Source organism: Anabas testudineus, chromosome 24 (genome assembly GCF_900324465.2).
Source record: "Anabas testudineus chromosome 24, fAnaTes1.2, whole genome shotgun sequence".
Classification (NCBI taxonomy): domain Eukaryota; kingdom Metazoa; phylum Chordata; class Actinopteri; order Anabantiformes; family Anabantidae; genus Anabas; species Anabas testudineus.
The window spans coordinates 8,774,386-8,791,308 of NC_046632.1; the positions used below are offsets into that span (position 1 = coordinate 8,774,386).

General features: G+C 39.7%; 1 protein-coding gene and 1 long non-coding RNA gene across 4 annotated transcripts; one reads left to right on the top strand and one right to left on the bottom strand.

The window, feature by feature from the left end:
- The first annotated feature begins 45 nt into the window (after positions 1-45).
- On the top strand, positions 46-4,485 carry mtfr2 (mitochondrial fission regulator 2). The gene is made up of 8 exons (XM_026340658.1): positions 46-178; positions 528-706; positions 871-975; positions 1,288-1,412; positions 2,198-2,406; positions 2,494-2,797; positions 2,933-3,116; positions 3,621-4,485. Exons 2-8 carry the CDS (start codon positions 635-637, stop codon positions 3,672-3,674), a joined length of 1,053 nt encoding a protein of 350 aa, XP_026196443.1. The 5' UTR covers positions 46-178; positions 528-634; the 3' UTR covers positions 3,675-4,485.
- A 5,223-nt stretch (positions 4,486-9,708) lies between these two features.
- Positions 9,709-16,747, bottom strand: LOC113149208. 3 transcript variants are annotated; one of them, XR_003297567.1, is made up of 5 exons: positions 16,652-16,747; positions 12,726-12,812; positions 11,975-12,061; positions 11,238-11,284; positions 9,709-10,577 (listed from the first exon to the last, which is right to left on the bottom strand). It is a non-coding gene; the product is annotated as an uncharacterized LOC113149208 (long non-coding RNA). The 3 variants fall into 3 exon arrangements; XR_003297568.2 differs by lacking the exon at positions 16,652-16,747 and adding an exon at positions 13,129-13,337; XR_003297566.1 differs by lacking the exon at positions 16,652-16,747 and adding an exon at positions 12,928-13,035 and having other exon boundaries at positions 9,710-10,577.
- Between the last annotated feature and the right edge of the window lie 176 nt (positions 16,748-16,923).

Below are 16,923 nucleotides of genomic sequence, written 5' to 3' on the forward strand. Positions count from 1 at the left end.
GCTCTGTGCCTCCAGCCAATCAGAGTAGTTTTTACTGCTGCGGCTTTATTTGACTTCGCAGACTTGGTGCCTGAACGCGTGAGCTGCGGGGGAAGCTTTAAGTTTTTAGTATTTCTCTGCGTTAATCATAATAGTTTATTTTTGTTTTGCACGTTTTTGAAAAGATAACGAGTCCACGGTAAGTGCACACATTCTTCTCCTCACTCCGCGTGTTTTGCTTTTGATGAGCCATGCAGTTTTTACACTGCGGTTCCTGTGCGGGACTTAGGTTACCTGCACCGCCCGGAACACAAGCTCCCTGTCTTAATGTCCAACACGGACCTTCCTGCATCCAGTGGATTATGTGGACACGGCTGCTTTTGCCCGAGCATCCTTTTGTGATGCCACCAAGTGACAGGGAAACTCCGATCGACCCTAAATTAAATGAATTTAAACGCACCCTTATGTCTCCATCCATTCCTGAGATTCAACGTAGCGACTTTCATTTTGTTGTGAGGGTCACGCTGTGTGCTCTGTTTTTGTTTCAGGCGGCAAGTATGTGACTTGGTGGCATCATTTCTGGCCTCCCACCAACTCACTCAGCAGAAAGAGGAGCTTTGCAATCATCAGCTGGTGCAGGAAAAAAGACCTTCCAATGTCTTTAGTGGAGGATTTTCTGTATGTGGTGCGCATTGTCCTGGAGTACTTTGGAGTGCCTCCAGACATGGTGAGTGCACAGACATATTTCTATTGGAAATATGATAGTGATTGTCAAACTGGGAGTCAGAGATGTCCTGATGCTCATTATTTGCGCCAGCGGAATAAAAACAGCAGTGGTTTTACATCACACCGCCTAAAGTTAACTGTGCCAGTATCTTTCCTGTACTACAGCTGTTTCCAGTGTGGGACAGTCAGCTGTGTGGTCAGCATCGCAGCATTGTGCGGATGATTGGATCCAACCTTCCACTGACACCAACACCACGTGTCCACTTTCAGGTACTGTGCAACTTTCTAACAGACTGAAAGCCCATACTTAAATAATAAAAATACAGTGTAGTGTGATAATAGTCACTACTTACCTTACAACTATAAAACTATTGATTATCATGGTCAAATCAACTCATGTGCCACTGTGTGCTTTTTATCAAAACTTGCAAACACTACGCTATGATAGAAAATATATAGGCTGATTATTACCATGCTTAAAGAAGAGTGATTAATGTCATAACATGTTTGATGGTCTTTTTTGCTTGTATCATAGTTGGTGTCAGAGTGTGTTGTCAGTTCTTGTCTGTGTTTCTTTCTCAGATCCCCCTTCTAACTTATAGGCCCCATTCCTGTGTCGACATCACCGTGGACACACGTGCCATCCCATCATTCGCTGACGTCCTGTGGGTGTTTGAGGATGAAGGCGACAGCTTTGCCAAGACCAGGCAAGAACACAGTCGAATATATAGCACACATCCTGATGCCTAAAGATCACTGAGTAATGGAGTGTGTGAAGCAACTGCAAAGAGGAACAACATTGCAATAGACAACTTAGAAATGGTTCTGACAATTAATGTTTTGTGTATATTTAGTACATACAGTATATAAACACCCCATGTGGCAGGAATGAAGGTCTTCTGTAAGTCTAAAATTAAGCCCTGTAAAAAAAATTGTCCAGTATATTTATACAGAAGCTGAGTCAAAAAATTTTCAGCCAGCATCTAGTGGCCGTCAGTGGCATTGCACTTAAAGAAATGGAAACTACAGAGAAACACTGCACCAGATGGAGAAAAAATGGTGAAATTTACACACTGCTATGTAACTATTACATAAGATCAGATTTATTTTAAACATAAAAGAAACAAATCATCTCAGGACAGATGTATTTCTTAAGCAAATCAAGTGTTACGGACACTGATGCACGTCTGGAAAGCTCTGACTATTTTGCAGCCCCAGCTTTTGATTTGACTGGCATGTGTTGGGAAACAGGGCCGAACAATGAAACCTTTAGTTTTTGAAATTGTAAATCCGCAATTACATCATCATTCTTTCACAGCGATGCAAAAACAAGTAGAGGAAGTGTAGACATAACAAAAAGCGAATCAAAACATCACCAACAACTAACTTGAGCAATGGTTTGTCGAAACCCCAGGAAGACGGAATATACACACATACACATGTTGGTGATAAAATACGAAATGCATTTAAAACTGACGTGTGCTGTCCATAGGAACCATTTACCTCCCACGAAACAACTTACTGTAAATCGAGATGTGGTGAGATACCCAGGACCCCGGCCCACTCAAGCTCAGAGAGGAGTCAAAGCTGTAAGACAGGCGGCCGATCCAGACGCTCTGAAGAAGATCACAGCGCTGGAGAACGAGTTGCTCAAACTAAGAGCTCAGATAGCCATGATTGTAACTGCTGCTCCAGCCTTAGGTACACACTCTTTACACCTTGTGTCAACTCATCACAAAACATACAGTTCTCAGTACATCAAACATTTCCTCATTCAACTTGTTTTAGGTCCGACCGAGCCCCTGAATGCTCCGAGCACGCCTGTGATGTCTTCTCTCCATCCACCAGCTCTCACCTCCACACCTCGCTGTGCTCCTCCTCCGCCACCACCGCCTCCCCCTCCACCTCCTCCCTGCCTAAGCTCCTCAACTGAGATTCTATCTACAGTGAGGCTGATCCACCAGCACAGGATGAACAAGAAAGACGATGACAAGGGTCAGCTCAAATCCCAGAACTCGGGAGTTAAAGGAATTCCTTCCATGCTGGATGTTCTCAAGGACTTAAACCAAGTGAAACTGCGCTCAGTGAAGAGGTACGCATTAGAAGTGCAAGTATGGATGTACTAGACATTTAATTTCTGTTCTTTTTTTTTTTTTTTAATTGAAATGATTTTCCTATTTCCCAGTAGCCGTTCTATTATTAATGTTTCTGTTTCATTTCCCTCCAGATCACCAGGAGGCACACCAGTCAGAAGGAGACGCAGTAAGGGACCTTCAGCATTGCTTAACGACCCAGCGGCTCTTATTGCTGAAGCTCTGAAGAGAAAGTTTGCTCATCATCGCCACGATGTCTCGTCCGACAAAGAGAATTCACTAGAACGCTCACCATTCGGTAGTCCGGAAACACCAAAGGTACGTTTTCCAATCGCACAGCCCTTCATAACACTCCTTTGTTTTTTATTTTGTTTGTGTATTGATTCATTCATTTGGGAAAAAAATGCAAATGGATAAAAAGGTTAATGGGAAAAGTAGCACTATAGTGGATATATTTTCACAGATCATGCTGTCATCGTGGAGCTTTACTGAAATAGTTAAGATGATTTACAATTGTCTTCTGATTATGTTTCTTCTAAGTGGAGTTTGTGCAGTAACCCTCTGACCCTCGAGAAACTACATAAGCAAACCATAGCTTTTACAGTTTCATAGTTTTACTTGCTTATGATTTGAAATGTCCACTTTTGAAATCCAGCCATACATGTTCAAGCCAGAATCACATCTGGAATATTACACGGAATATCACATTTTAGAGCTTTGACGTTATTTGATATGGACAATCATCCTCACTCCTATGAAGGAAATTAAAAATAGGACAAGGTATAACACTGCATGGCCTTTATAACTATACTTCTGTTCCAGGTTCCTCAATATAGCAGACGCAGTCAGGGGCGTCGTCACCTGTTGTCCCACTGAATGATAAGGTTTGACTCCAGGAGGCTCAGAGTCGGACCATCCGCATGCAAACAGCTCAAACTACTGCTGCAGCTACTGTCCTCGATTTCATTTTTGTTTGTCTGGTCCTTTGTCCTGGTAAGAGGCTTTTGTCTCACAGTGGCAACATTGGTTGTTACTGTTAAGAGTCTTTGGTGGGAGGTGTATGTCAATGTATATTTTTGTTGATGCAGCTGCTGCGAACAATGGTTTTGGTACAGTCATTTTGTTTTGTTTTTTTTACATTGGAGTATTAGTGTTATTGATGATGTCTGATCTGTGTGTGCAGAGCTCGTTTAAAGGACATAATGTATTTAAGCAGGTGTGCACTATAGCTTGTTGTTACCTAACTTAATGTTCCTGAAAATTACGTTTTGTGGACTTAAATCTTACCTCAATCAAGATTCACATAGTTCTATTCTATGCAACTGCTGTTGTTTCGTGTTATTAAAGTGTTCAAGCAAGTGTGCACTGATCGATTTTTTTATTGTTCATTTTCTAATGTTTCCTAACAGTTCACTTTATCACCTTGTGTAGGGAGAGGTAAATGATGTTCAAACTGCAACAAGGAATGCAGTGCTGGATGTAGATGATGTAATGTGACACTGTTGTGAGGTTGGAGGGGTGCCAAAGAGAAAAAAAAGTAATGTCAGCTTCAGCAATTGTTTAAGGATTTGTGCAGTTCACAGTAAACTTCGCTTCCACCTGGTTAATATAAACCAACACAATCTCTGGCAATGGCTACACCATTAGGAGGATTTAGTCTGAATTGAATGCTTTTCAGTCTTTGTAATGTGAAAATGTTTTTTTGAATAAAATAAATAATGTTTTATCATTATTATTATTATTAATATATAAAACCAACTTTGCTCCCTTGGTTTGTATGTGTTGTAAATTGTGTGTTCTGCTATGAGTGACATGCTGTGTTTGTGTATGTGTGTATACATATACATATTTTGCAGTCTTTTTGCCTTAAAGCTCAACTTCTGGGAGCTTGAGCGTCCTGTGCCATCTTAGCTGTTCCTACAGCTGCATGTAAGATTCCCCCATCAGCATTATTCCCTTACAATGTTCATGCAGATGCAAAACATTCTCACAGATTATTTCTGTTTATAACAGTGCTAACAGGCATATAAAAGCTCTAACATGAGCAGATAATGGTCAAACGAAATGTAGCTGCACAAAGAAAACGATAAGTACACACCTCTGTGTCTTTTTACAGTCTGTTTCGTTTGACAGTGGCGGCTGCACTTTGGCACTTTCTAACCCTAACTCTCCTCTAAAGCCCTCCTCACTGTCAACCTGGCTTCTCTCCTCCTGGTCACTGTCATAGTCAAATATGAAGTATTAAAAAAAGCTTCACCTGCACTAGATGTCTTGATCTAGATCTCACTCTGAGCAGGGCCTCAAAAGACACATAACTATAACATAAACCTGTACGGTCGAAACCGTGTGACAGCTTCGATTTTCAACAGGTGCGGTTCCTGTTGAGTAAGAATTATATTGGTAATAAGGTCCCATGGTGGCTTTCATGGAAGCCAAAAAGGCTCATAGGTTCTGTGTGTGTGTGTGTTTGTGTGTCTGCTCAAAGACACCTGTGTGTTGAGGTGCAGGAAAAGAGAGTACAAATGTGCTTGACCTCTATTTCATACACTAATTATTGTCTTTCCCATTCATTTCCAATGATGGGTCATTTTTCAACGTATATACATCCATGGTGTATACAAGTTGAAAAAATCTAAAACACACACATTTTAAAAAAAAACAATTCTAATTTAGTATTAGTATAATTTATGTGTTCAAATGCCATGTTTGAATAAAGAACCTCACATGGAACAAACAAACATGGAACCTCACGACAAACGGTGATTACGTCTTCTATGAGGACTGTGGCGAAGCTAAATGCAGCTACTTTGAACTATATAAAATGCAATACAAGTAATTCATTTTTAATATGTTTAGTTGACTAGATGATTTTATTTGTTCTGTCATCATGTCAGTGTTGTTAGTATTAATGTAAAATGTTGACAGTAAGTGTCAGTAGTCAGTAGCATCAAGAGTCCTTGTCAAAATACGTCTTTAAATGCACAGAACTACAGTAATACCATACAGTCTACATAGATTTTATGAAGATTTCATAAAAACACTGTAGTCATGGCAACGGAATTGTCTTTGATCTCAGTCAATGTGTTGATGGGATGCATTCTAAAACAGGAAGTGATGTCACAGTCCGCATCAAAGTAAACTCTGATACTTTGGACAAGCACGGGTTTTTCTTTCGATTTGTTTTAAGAGAACAGAAAATTTGTTTGTCAAAGAACAGTGTCTTTTCTAGAGAACTGTGACAGAGACAATATGGACCTCCACCAGAAACAAGAACATACCGGTACTAAGTATGACACCATGAATGTGAACATTCAGGCCATCAACCAACAGCTGGACGGCCTGCAGCTCCAAATTCAAGAGCTCAGTAAACAGCTTCAGAGCTCTGAAAGTTTGGAGAAAGAGCACCATGAAATGAAAGCAGCAGAGCGTGCTGCAGTAGAAAAAGGTCGTCATCTCCAACAAGAACTTAAGGACCTGCAGGAAAAAGTCCAAAATGAAATGTCGCTGAAAGAAATGATTGCTGCGGTGAAGGAGGAGAAAGAAGCAATATGCCAGCAGAACGACGCCATGCAGAAGGAAATCCTGCAACTCACGGAGCGGTATGAATATGTCAAAGCTTTGGATGAATCCTACAACGCTGCAAAAGCAGAGAACGAAGTGATAAGCCAGCAGAATGACTTCCTGCAACAGCAGATTCAACAGACCTACAAAGTGGTCCAGAGTGAAAAAGCTTTGCATAGGATGAACGGCGCAACGAAAGCCTCAAAAGACGCCCTGAGCCGAAGAAACGTTGCCCTGAGGAAGGAGCTCAATAGCCTCAACAAAGAGTACAACAGTGCAACGATCTCAGCTGAGCAGTACAGAAAAAAGATGGCGGACATGGAGGCTTTGAAGAGAGAGAACGACGGTTTGCAAAAACAAATCAAGGATATCACCAGGGAGCTGCAGTTTAGAAGACATGACCAGGAGATTTATGAAGAACTGGAAGCGGAGGAGAAAGCCATGCTGGCAGAAAACAGAGAACTGGTTAAATCGCACAGTGAGTTGTTCAAAAAGCTTCTAAATGAGGAAGAAAGGCACCAAAACTACAACGACCTTAATCAGCAGACAGAACCCTTGAAGCTACGAAATGACAGCTTGACTCAAGAAATTCAGAGCATCCACAAGCAACTCAAAAATCTGAGTGCAATGAAGACAAACTCTAAGTCACTGAAGATCAAGAAAAAGGCTCTCATCAGCCATAACAATGTGCTGCGTAAAAAGCTTCAGGAGGTGGAGACGGAGCTTTCAAACGAGCGAGCTTTAGTGGTGAAGAACGATGAGTTAAAAGCAGAGATAGAAGACCTGAGCACGAACTGTATTGTTCTGCAAGAACAAGTTGACACTGTCTGCAGCAGACTCCAAGGTGAAAGAAGTCTGGTCGTGGCCCATGATTCACTGAGAGAGGAGAAAAACGCCCTGAGCCGGCAGAACAACGCTCTCCGTAAACAGCTCCAGAAAATGCACAAAAAAATGGACAAAGAGCAAGCTTTGGAGCAGAAGTGCACAGCGATGAGGACGAAGAAAGACGAACACAGCAGACAGCACGACGTCCTCGAAGAACAAGTCCAAGAGCTGAGCTGCTGCTGAGGAGCTCTGGAAAGAGTGAACTGAAGCTCTACATCTGGCAGTTCATCAAGATCATACAACTCAGCATGGTGGCTTGACAGCACCACACAGACAGGACCCAGCCCCTGTTGGGTCCTGTCTGTGGGTGCTGCTCTGGCCTGCCTGGGTCTGCCCTGGTCCACAGGGGCAGACTCAGGCAGGTACTGAAGCTCTACATCTGGCAGCTCAATAAGATCATTTAACGGCAGCATGGTGGCTTGACAGCACCACACAGCACCACACAGCACCACACAGACAGGACCCAGCCCCTGTTGGGTCCTGTCTGTGGGTGCTGCTCTGGCCTGCCTGTGTCTGCCCCTGTCTGCAGGGGCAGACACAGGCAGGTCTTGGTGTTTTCATGTCCTCCCCATGTCTGTGTGGGTTTACTCCGGGTGCTCCGGTTTCCTCCCACATTCCACCCACTTTTAAGTCAGTTAATTTGGCTACCCTAATTTGTTAATCAACAGTATAATGAAGTAATGAATCAATAAATAGTGTAAATAAACGGTAAAATCTTATGTTCTCATTTGCATTTTAACAGCTCCTAAAATCTCATGTAGCTTTGTTTCATCAGCTTGATACTGTTTTGCAATGACATTGCAGAAGAGTGCAAGCGGTGGACGAGCAGATCATCAGAAAGGACAAATCAATGTCCAGAGTCAGAAAAACATAGGCTATTTAATGTAGGACTACTAAAGATATTTGTAAAATACTGCATATGCGAGAGGGGGTGAACTTGGAGAAGTTGTGTCCTGGGAGAAATAGATCTGTGGTGATTTCCTTCAAACCACACTGTAGAAGAGGCTCAGTGGCAGCTGGAAAGAGTTCATACAGCAGCTCCTGTGCTTGGTTAACTGCCATAGGGAGTGCATCTTCCTCTGGGCTTTTTTCAACATGAAGGGTTGACCAGTGTCAGTGTGACCAGGCCACAGTATGATTGGAAGATCAACTGACACTGAGCAGTAGTCCTGAGATTTAGCTGTAACTCAAGTCATAAATACACTTTTTCACTTTTTCTTCCCCATATTTGAAGTCCAACTGTGTCAAAAGAGAAAAAAACATCACTCGCCAACTCTGCAAGGGTGGAAGAGCTTGATTACGCCACACCAGTTATAAAACTTTCTTCTTTTAGTACTGGGGAAGACTCCATTAAGCAGGAGGCAGTGTTTTTTAGGGGCAAACAGCTAACTGTGTTTGTCTATAGGAAACACATTTGGAAATGTCAGATGTTGGATTTTGGTGCGATAACATTCTCTTTAGTCATGGCACAAGTCGGTTGGCAGGGGTCGCTATTGGCTTTAACAGATGTCCAAGTAAAATTATAACTTAGAGAGCCGATCATGAAGGTCACTGGTTAGATTTGGTCATTGATGTTGAAAATCTGACTTTTATTATGGTAAATGGTTTTTGGAAATAACCATGATTCTAAGAAAACATATTGCAACAGTAATCATAGGGGAACTGATAATTAATTAGCCCACTGATTATATTCTAATTGGTGGGGACTTTAACTTCTGTCCTGATGAATGGATGGACAGATGGACGCCAATAGCTTCACAACATTATAACAATAACCCATTGATATAGTTTCAACCTAATGGAAATGCAAATCTTCTTGAGTGATCACTGATTAATTGATTTAAAGTTGACTGAAACAGAGTCTAATTCATTTTATTTGAAAAATTGGAGAACTCCAGTTATTATTACTAAAGAGCTACTTACAGTATCATGATATGTTTGCATGTGTCAGGCCAGTGTTTTAAATTGCAAAAGAAGGATAATTATTAACCACTCACAGTACATTAAAGTTTACGTGGTGACAATCTGACAAAAGAACAGAAGTGAGTACCTGCAGCCTGTTACCCCCTTTTTTAAGTGTGGTTTCTTTCTGTGTATTTTTGGAAGTATTCAGTATCCAATGTCCTGTGGTGTTGCAAATAAAGTATTGTGTATTTGGTTATGTAAAGTCAAGAACTTCAGGGCCAAGAGCAGAATATCAAAAGAGCCAGTCTTTCAGGAAACTGAGCACAGGCTTGCACGTGGGCCACAATCAAAACGTGCACACATCTGGCATAAATATTAGCAGGCTGTGTTAGCATGTTTTACACATCATGCATTCTTCTCTATGGATGCTCTGAAAATAGGCATTGATAATGGTAGGAGCTTCTGAAAAGAGACTTTCACTGACTGGATGATTGTTCCTAAAAGGTGATGATACTGTAGATGTTGTGTATATGTGTGGGGCTGCAATGTTAACATATTAAGCAGGCATAGTGTTTGTGTTTGTTAAATTTTTATTACAATCAAATTCACATGGAAAATTTTTAAATATCGACCTAAAATCTAAAAATATCCCATACCTACTGTAGGATGGTGATCCATGATTCAACATGTGTCTCAAAATAAAAGAGAAATATATCAAATTATTTATAAAGCACTCTATCGTTGCTGGTTGGATTACAGATGTCTGTGTCTTCTACCAGCTTAGATCACCACTGTACCTGATACTGTAACTGCTATGGTTAATACAGCAAACCCAGCCGTGCACAAAATGTTCAGTGCATAAAATAGGGAATGGACATTTTGGCACTGAAGTCAAACTTTTTTTCCCATCCTGCACACGCTTGTGCAAACTAGAGGCAACAGCTTAGTGTCTCCAATTAAACTTTTTTATAGCTAATAAACATAAATGGAGCTCGATACTAAATGTGATCACTTGATTATTAAATCAGTTATCTTAGTTATTCTCATCCTGGTTATGCTAAAGTTGCCACTCCGCCAACTCGATCAGTGGCGCTTTAGGCACTTTTTTGAGTCTGTCTCCATCTTTTAAGACTATAAATGAAGCTCAGATTAATACAGAGGCCATTCAAAAAATTCCAACCAAATAATGTTATGGACTCATTTCATGTTTGTGCTGTAAACTACTGAAATTGTGTATTACAAAAAATGGTGTTTTTGAAGTTTTACTTAATCATAGCACTCCATAAATAAAATAGAAACTAACTCAGAATAAGAAATCAGAACTTAGCTATCTAAAACTAGCTACGACAGGTCATTTAAGATCCCGTAGCCAAGATGCATGAAGGCTGGAGATGCGTCTAGTCGTCCGCTGCAGCCTCCTCCTCAAAACTGTGGGAAATACAACAGAAGCATTAGGACGACTTAATACTGCAGATTGTATAATGTGTAGCTTAATGAAAACTTAACCAACTAGTCAATAATGGAAAATAGTGATGAATAATAACAAAACAGAACAAAAATCTTTAAGTTTTCACAACAATTAAACAGCACTGTGAGTCTTTTTTTGTACTTTGGCTTTTGTCATTTGTGTTTTGCAAAAGAAAGTACAGTACAGTAATTATCTGGCTTCAGATTAGAAGATAATCAGTTTTTTTAGCTTTCCTGGATGATCCTTATCCATGGGATCGTCCTCTTCTCATAATGTGGAAATTGGAAAGGAAGCAGTGAATTAGAGTGATAAATACATTTGATAGATTTAAGCTATAGTATTAATGGATACTGACAAGAACAGAGAGCCAAAGTGAAACTTCCAGGTTTAGTAAGAAAGCCTCTTTAAACCCTGCTGTCATTTAAAACAATGCTAATACATCCTAGATATATGCTGGATTATTTCATAAAGACCCATTAAAAGGATGTTACATGAGGGATAGCACCGAGCTACTGAAGCCAGTTGAGAAGTATCATCATAACTTTGACTCTCTGTATTCCTAAAGCAAATCCGCACATTGCATGTGAAACAGTATATTGTAAATATTCGATCGCATTTACCTGTGAGAGCTTTGTGCATCACCATTTTCAGTCCTCTCTATGACGTCCTGACCATGTGAGAAAAAGTTTTAATTAAGAGCATATATTAAAAGTGAATTGGACTACATCAACATCTTCAGTGATTGTCCCCACTAAGTCTGTGAGAAACCTGAGGTTGTTCACTGATGACTAACTGAGCTTTACTGGTCACATCTCTTCTGTCTCAATGGCATGCAGATTTGGATTTTCCCGATTCTACATCAGAAAGACCAGACCCTACCTTTCGGACTATGCGGCCCAACTCATTGAGCAGGCTCTCTGCTACTGCAGTGTCTTACTGACGTTGTCACCAGCACGCACCATCAAACACCTCCAGACGATCCAAAAAGCAGCAGCACGTTTCATTTTTGAACAGCCAAGAAGGACACACGTTCTGCCACTGTTCAGATCTCTGCACTGCACAGGTTTATAGCCCTGGCCCATGCCTACAAATTGGTTAACTCAACAGCACCTGCCTGCCTGAACTCTAGTCATCCAGGTCTACGATCCCTGTCGCTCACTGCGCTCTGCAAGCGAACGACACATGCACTTGAAAGATTTCTCACTATAGCACTTCCCTTTTAATGTTTTTCTCCCTGATATGTTTGTTTTGCTTGCCTTGTGCCTCACTTGTAAGTCACTTTTGATAACAGTGTCTGCCAAATGACTAAATGTAAACGTAAATGACTATTAACTCAACTTAACGGTATAAACCTTACTTGCAGAGAAGCAATGGGGAAGGTTTCATCGCCATAGACGATCACACCAGGACATCCATCAGCGTTGTCCACACACTGGATGGAAATCTGTAACATCACCAACAAAGAAAGTTAAAAATCCAATATATGATTTAATGGCTGTATTGCAATACTAAAGTTTATCACATCAACAGAAGTGTGCTCAAGTTGCACGACATGCTAACAATGCTAAAGTTGAAACAAACAAACAAACAAGCATGCTCGACTCTAATTCACTCAGTTCATCAAGTCAGTCCTCATCCAAAAGCAAACAGCATCGCACTTCATTCATTCATTTTAGACGATTTTATTTAAACTTACATGTAGATCGTTTGTTTCATCACAAGAGGCCATTTTGGTTTTTTTTTTCCTTTCTGTATTGAAACGTTACGTCATAGCTACCCGGTTTCATCAAGCCACGTTAAGTATCTAATACTGTACTGAATATCTTATGAATGCAATTATGGCATTTCAATGTTGAGCTCATCAAAACAATTTCTACTGTATCTTTTTGTGAAAACCTTTGATTTACCTCTGGTAACTGTTTTGTATTTTTGTTTATAATAAACAAGAATAAATCGATTACTGATTGCACATTACAAAATAAATTTAAACAACTCTTGGGGAAAAAAGTCTCATCTTCTATAAAAAAAATCTCTCAAGCAACTAAGTATTCCACACGTTTTTAAATAAAGTCAACTCAACCTCAAATCGCCACAAATAATACACATACCTCTTCTTTTGACACCCTCTCACAGCATGTGGATTACTATTCTTTTTTCTTCAGATCATTTCGTTCAACCTTGATCCACCATTTCACCTGAAAAAAAAAAAAAAAAAAAACAGACGCTTAACAACTATTCTTTAGACCATATTAGAGATGTGTCTCCTTTCTTCAGATTCTACAAATTCTAAAAGACCAAGAAGAGACCAACCCTGTGCCTGTGATGAAGAACGAGAATGAAGAGAGACTTCTGTGTTTTCCCTTTTTGCAGGCCACAGACGAGCAACTCGTTGTTTCATTTCACAAAGGAAACTTTGCACTGCATTGAAATATGCAAGGTGCAGCCACCCACAAACCAGTGTTATTTTGATGGAACAGGACGTAAACCTTAGGCTGTTTTTTTTTAACTCACCTAGCATCATTTTGTAACGTATGCTGTTGAAGACAGTTGGAAGACGCCTTGAGTGTGTTTGGTGATTTGTGGAAGCATGTTATTTCTATTCCTTCAGCTTTGAGAAGATTATTCCGGAGGACAATTACTGTATTATATTGTAGAGTAAGACAGTAAGGTTGTCCTAACGCTTTGAGAAGCATAATCACAAACATTAATTGCTTTTACAACACATTAAAATAAAGACTGCTGTTGTGATAATCTGAGAATCATCAAGCCAGTTAGTATGTTCAGTGCAGTGGTTTATATATTCAGTTAGACCTCTCACACAAACAGACAACCACGCCCACCTCTAAAACCCCTAATGACACTTATATTAGTTCATGTTTGACTTCAAAAAGCTCCTATAAAATATTGGAAACTGGAATCTTATCACTTTGCTTTCCTCTGGAATACAACTACTACAGCGTTTCTTAGAATTTACATGACAGGATCTATAAAACTATATAAAATCAGCAGCAGACTAGTTTTGCAACTTGCTGTTACCCACATCCTGCTAAGACATTTTATGCTTAGCTGTCGAATAAAAAAAAAACAAAAAGGAAATTAAAAACCATCTTACCCACATAATATAGGACATTCACACTCATCTAAAATTACACTGCAAACAAACCGAATATTATTCGAAATCCTTCGTTTAAAATTTAAAGCCAGATGCATGCACACAAAACACACATGCATTTCTCCATTTTTATCCTGCAGTCAGTTTATTTTTTTTCATTTATTAAATATACTGCAAATGTTACCATTTAATGTAGTATGCCAGATTCAGGTTTATGGTGCATTATAGTGAAAAATTTAAGCTGGAAGTCAGATTAGCCAACAAATGAAGCGCATGCATAGTGTCAGTTCATAAACCAAATGAAACCATAACGGAAACAAAACAGGGAAAGGTGGGATGCATGTCATGCTGTGTGGCTGTGTTCTCTGTGTAAAAAAATTCAACTGAATGACTAGACCACAATTTAAATTTTGTTTGTTTAATACTCATTAAATAGTGCTACTTCTGTTCAGCGTGTACCTGTAACCGTGTTACACCAGAGTATAACATTTATTCCACTAGGTGTCAGCATTGCTTTTGAGCAACGTTATCTGTTGATTCAATTGACCTGAGTAGAGTAGAGGTTGATTTTACATATAAATACCTTTAAACTGTTGTTTTCGTTGAAAGTGTCATTTTATAGTGTCTTGTTTTGTTCAAAAAGGCTGACTAATGCTTTTAAAATTAAAGTTCCTTTTGTTCTAATTGTTCTTTGTTGTTACCATGTGTGTGCTGTTTATTATGAACGAACCCAATCTATGTTTTATGTTTATATGTGCCAAAAAATGACAATTCCTGTGCTTTTAAAAAGAAAGGAATGATCTTGTGTGCCTTTAAGATTGCAGTAAAAGCATTCAGGAGTGTGTTTAAATCAACTCTTAGTTCTGTTAAAGCTTGATTCATGGTTGTATTTCCACCAGATTTAACAGAGGTACAAATGTATACACTAGAAGTATATTCTGTAGTGATATTTATAGTCAGCTAGATTAGGTTTGTATTGGACCTACAGTACATAAACATGGTCATTACTTTTATTTTGTTATGAATAGCATGCTACACCCTAATCTGACAACAGTAATAGTAACAGTAATTTCTTTTGTTACACTAAGAAAAATGCATTCATGTCTGTTCTGGGACTGACAATACATCTTTTTTTTTTTCTTTTTCTAATGAAATCTGTTTTTTTTACGTTTGCATTGCATTCGCGGAAATGTTATGCAACAGCCATGAGGTGCATCTTCACAGAAAAATGCAGACAGGAAGACAAACACATACGAAAATATGATTTTTTTTTTCTTTCTTTCTTGCAAATGGTCTAAATAAGAACAATCAGTTTTGGTACGGTTAGTTCTCTGCAATTTAGCCCACAGCAATGCTGTACCTTTAATTTTCAATCATTTATTAGCATACACTGCATATGTTATTTTTTTCCTCTTTCCACAGGACTCAAGATTTAAGTCATTTAACCTATTCTGATCAGTGCAGTTTAAAATAAAACCTATTAGAATTAGAAAAAGTGAGTATTCTCCTTCACTGCAGAGCAAAGTTAACAACAATTTCTGCCCTAAAGAAGTACACTGTGAACGGTTTTGATATCTGAATCAGAACTTGAAATTCACCAACAGGCTCTGGAAATTTATAATCTTGTCAGTCAGTCTTGTGATATGACTCTGTGTCCATTTGACTCTATATGAACACATTTACCTTGAGTGGTCATCAATTTGTAGTTATTTATTGACTGTATATTTCATACACTGAAATAATAGGGCCTGTTATGCAACATCTGCAATTCTCTTGTATAGTGTCTGTAATGACCAGTCTTTACCTAACAAATTAATTTCTGTGTCTAAACCTAACCAAACCTTAACTGTACTGTATATTTTCACAATAATTTTTCTGCAGCGATCTATAATAATTTCAAAGCACACAGTTGAAGTCCTATCAACAGGCATTAGATTGGCAAAAATGCTAAGTGATGAGGACATAGGCAAATTTATCCCAGCAACAACCTTTCATGAGGGAAATATACAGTGACCCAGAGAGCTCAATGCATTGCAGCTTAAGCAAATTAAGAAAAAAGTCACAGTTAAAGCATTTACAAAACACTCTTCTATACAGAAAACACAACCAACAACAGAAAATGTGCTGTAAATAGAGAAAACACAGCCGCATCCAAAACTGGCTGCGGAAACACATCTGAACAGACAAACACGCAGAAAATACAGAAACACTGCAAATAGCACAGACGGCAACAGAAAGGTTTCCAGGGAGCAGTAACAAGAAGTGATGGGCACAGTTGGGACATGCTTGTTGTTACTTTGGTGACTCACCAAAGTAACAAAATCCACTTTCCAAGTTTAATTGGCAATAGCGCCTCCAAGGGTTGTCCAGACCATACAGTCAATCTTCAATCAAGACACAAATGCAAAACTTAATAAATAACTAAATCATGAGTAAACAAATAAATAATAAGTAAAATAAATATGCATCCCTGTTTCCACTAGTTTTAACTGATAGAGGCGCTTGCTCACAATGAGGAAACGCAATCCCCACCTCCGCCTGTGGGGGGCGGTAATACGCCAAAAGACGCGCAGTGAGCCGAGAAGTGAAAGGGAGAAGCAGAAGAAGAAAGTGTAGCCGTAAGTTTACTTAAATTAAAACACTTTGTAAACTTATTATTATTAATAATAATGTTTGATGTGGTTTCCCACCCCTACGATTTTCACTGGCCCCATCTAGCCACCACTATGAAAATGTTCTGGGGGCGCCACTGTTTATTAGACAATAAGCTAATGCAGGTTTTGTAGCTGTTCGTTGCAAACGGCTAACGGCACAATGGAAACGTCTGGTTGCGGTTTGTGTATTTATAGATATGTTTCTAAATGCGGCACCTTTGTAGTCCCACGGGTAAAGTCTTAATGTACTTGTGTTTTGACCTCTCACCTTCGCGAACTGTCTCTCTTTAAACACTGTGCTGTAGTAAATTACCCCAAATTAAAAGGGATCAATTGAAGCCCACCAATTGTAATCAAGTCTGTGTCCGTACCGCGCTCTGATTGGTCAGCGCACCTCACGTCCCGCCTCTGTGATGCTACAACCCGCCCCTCCCCTCTCCTCTCTCTGCGGCTCACAACCGAGCGGAACGCGGCACGCGGTGCGGGCGCGCGAGGGGGGGGAGGAAGAGGAGGGAAGGCGCGAGGGGGGGGGGTGGGGGG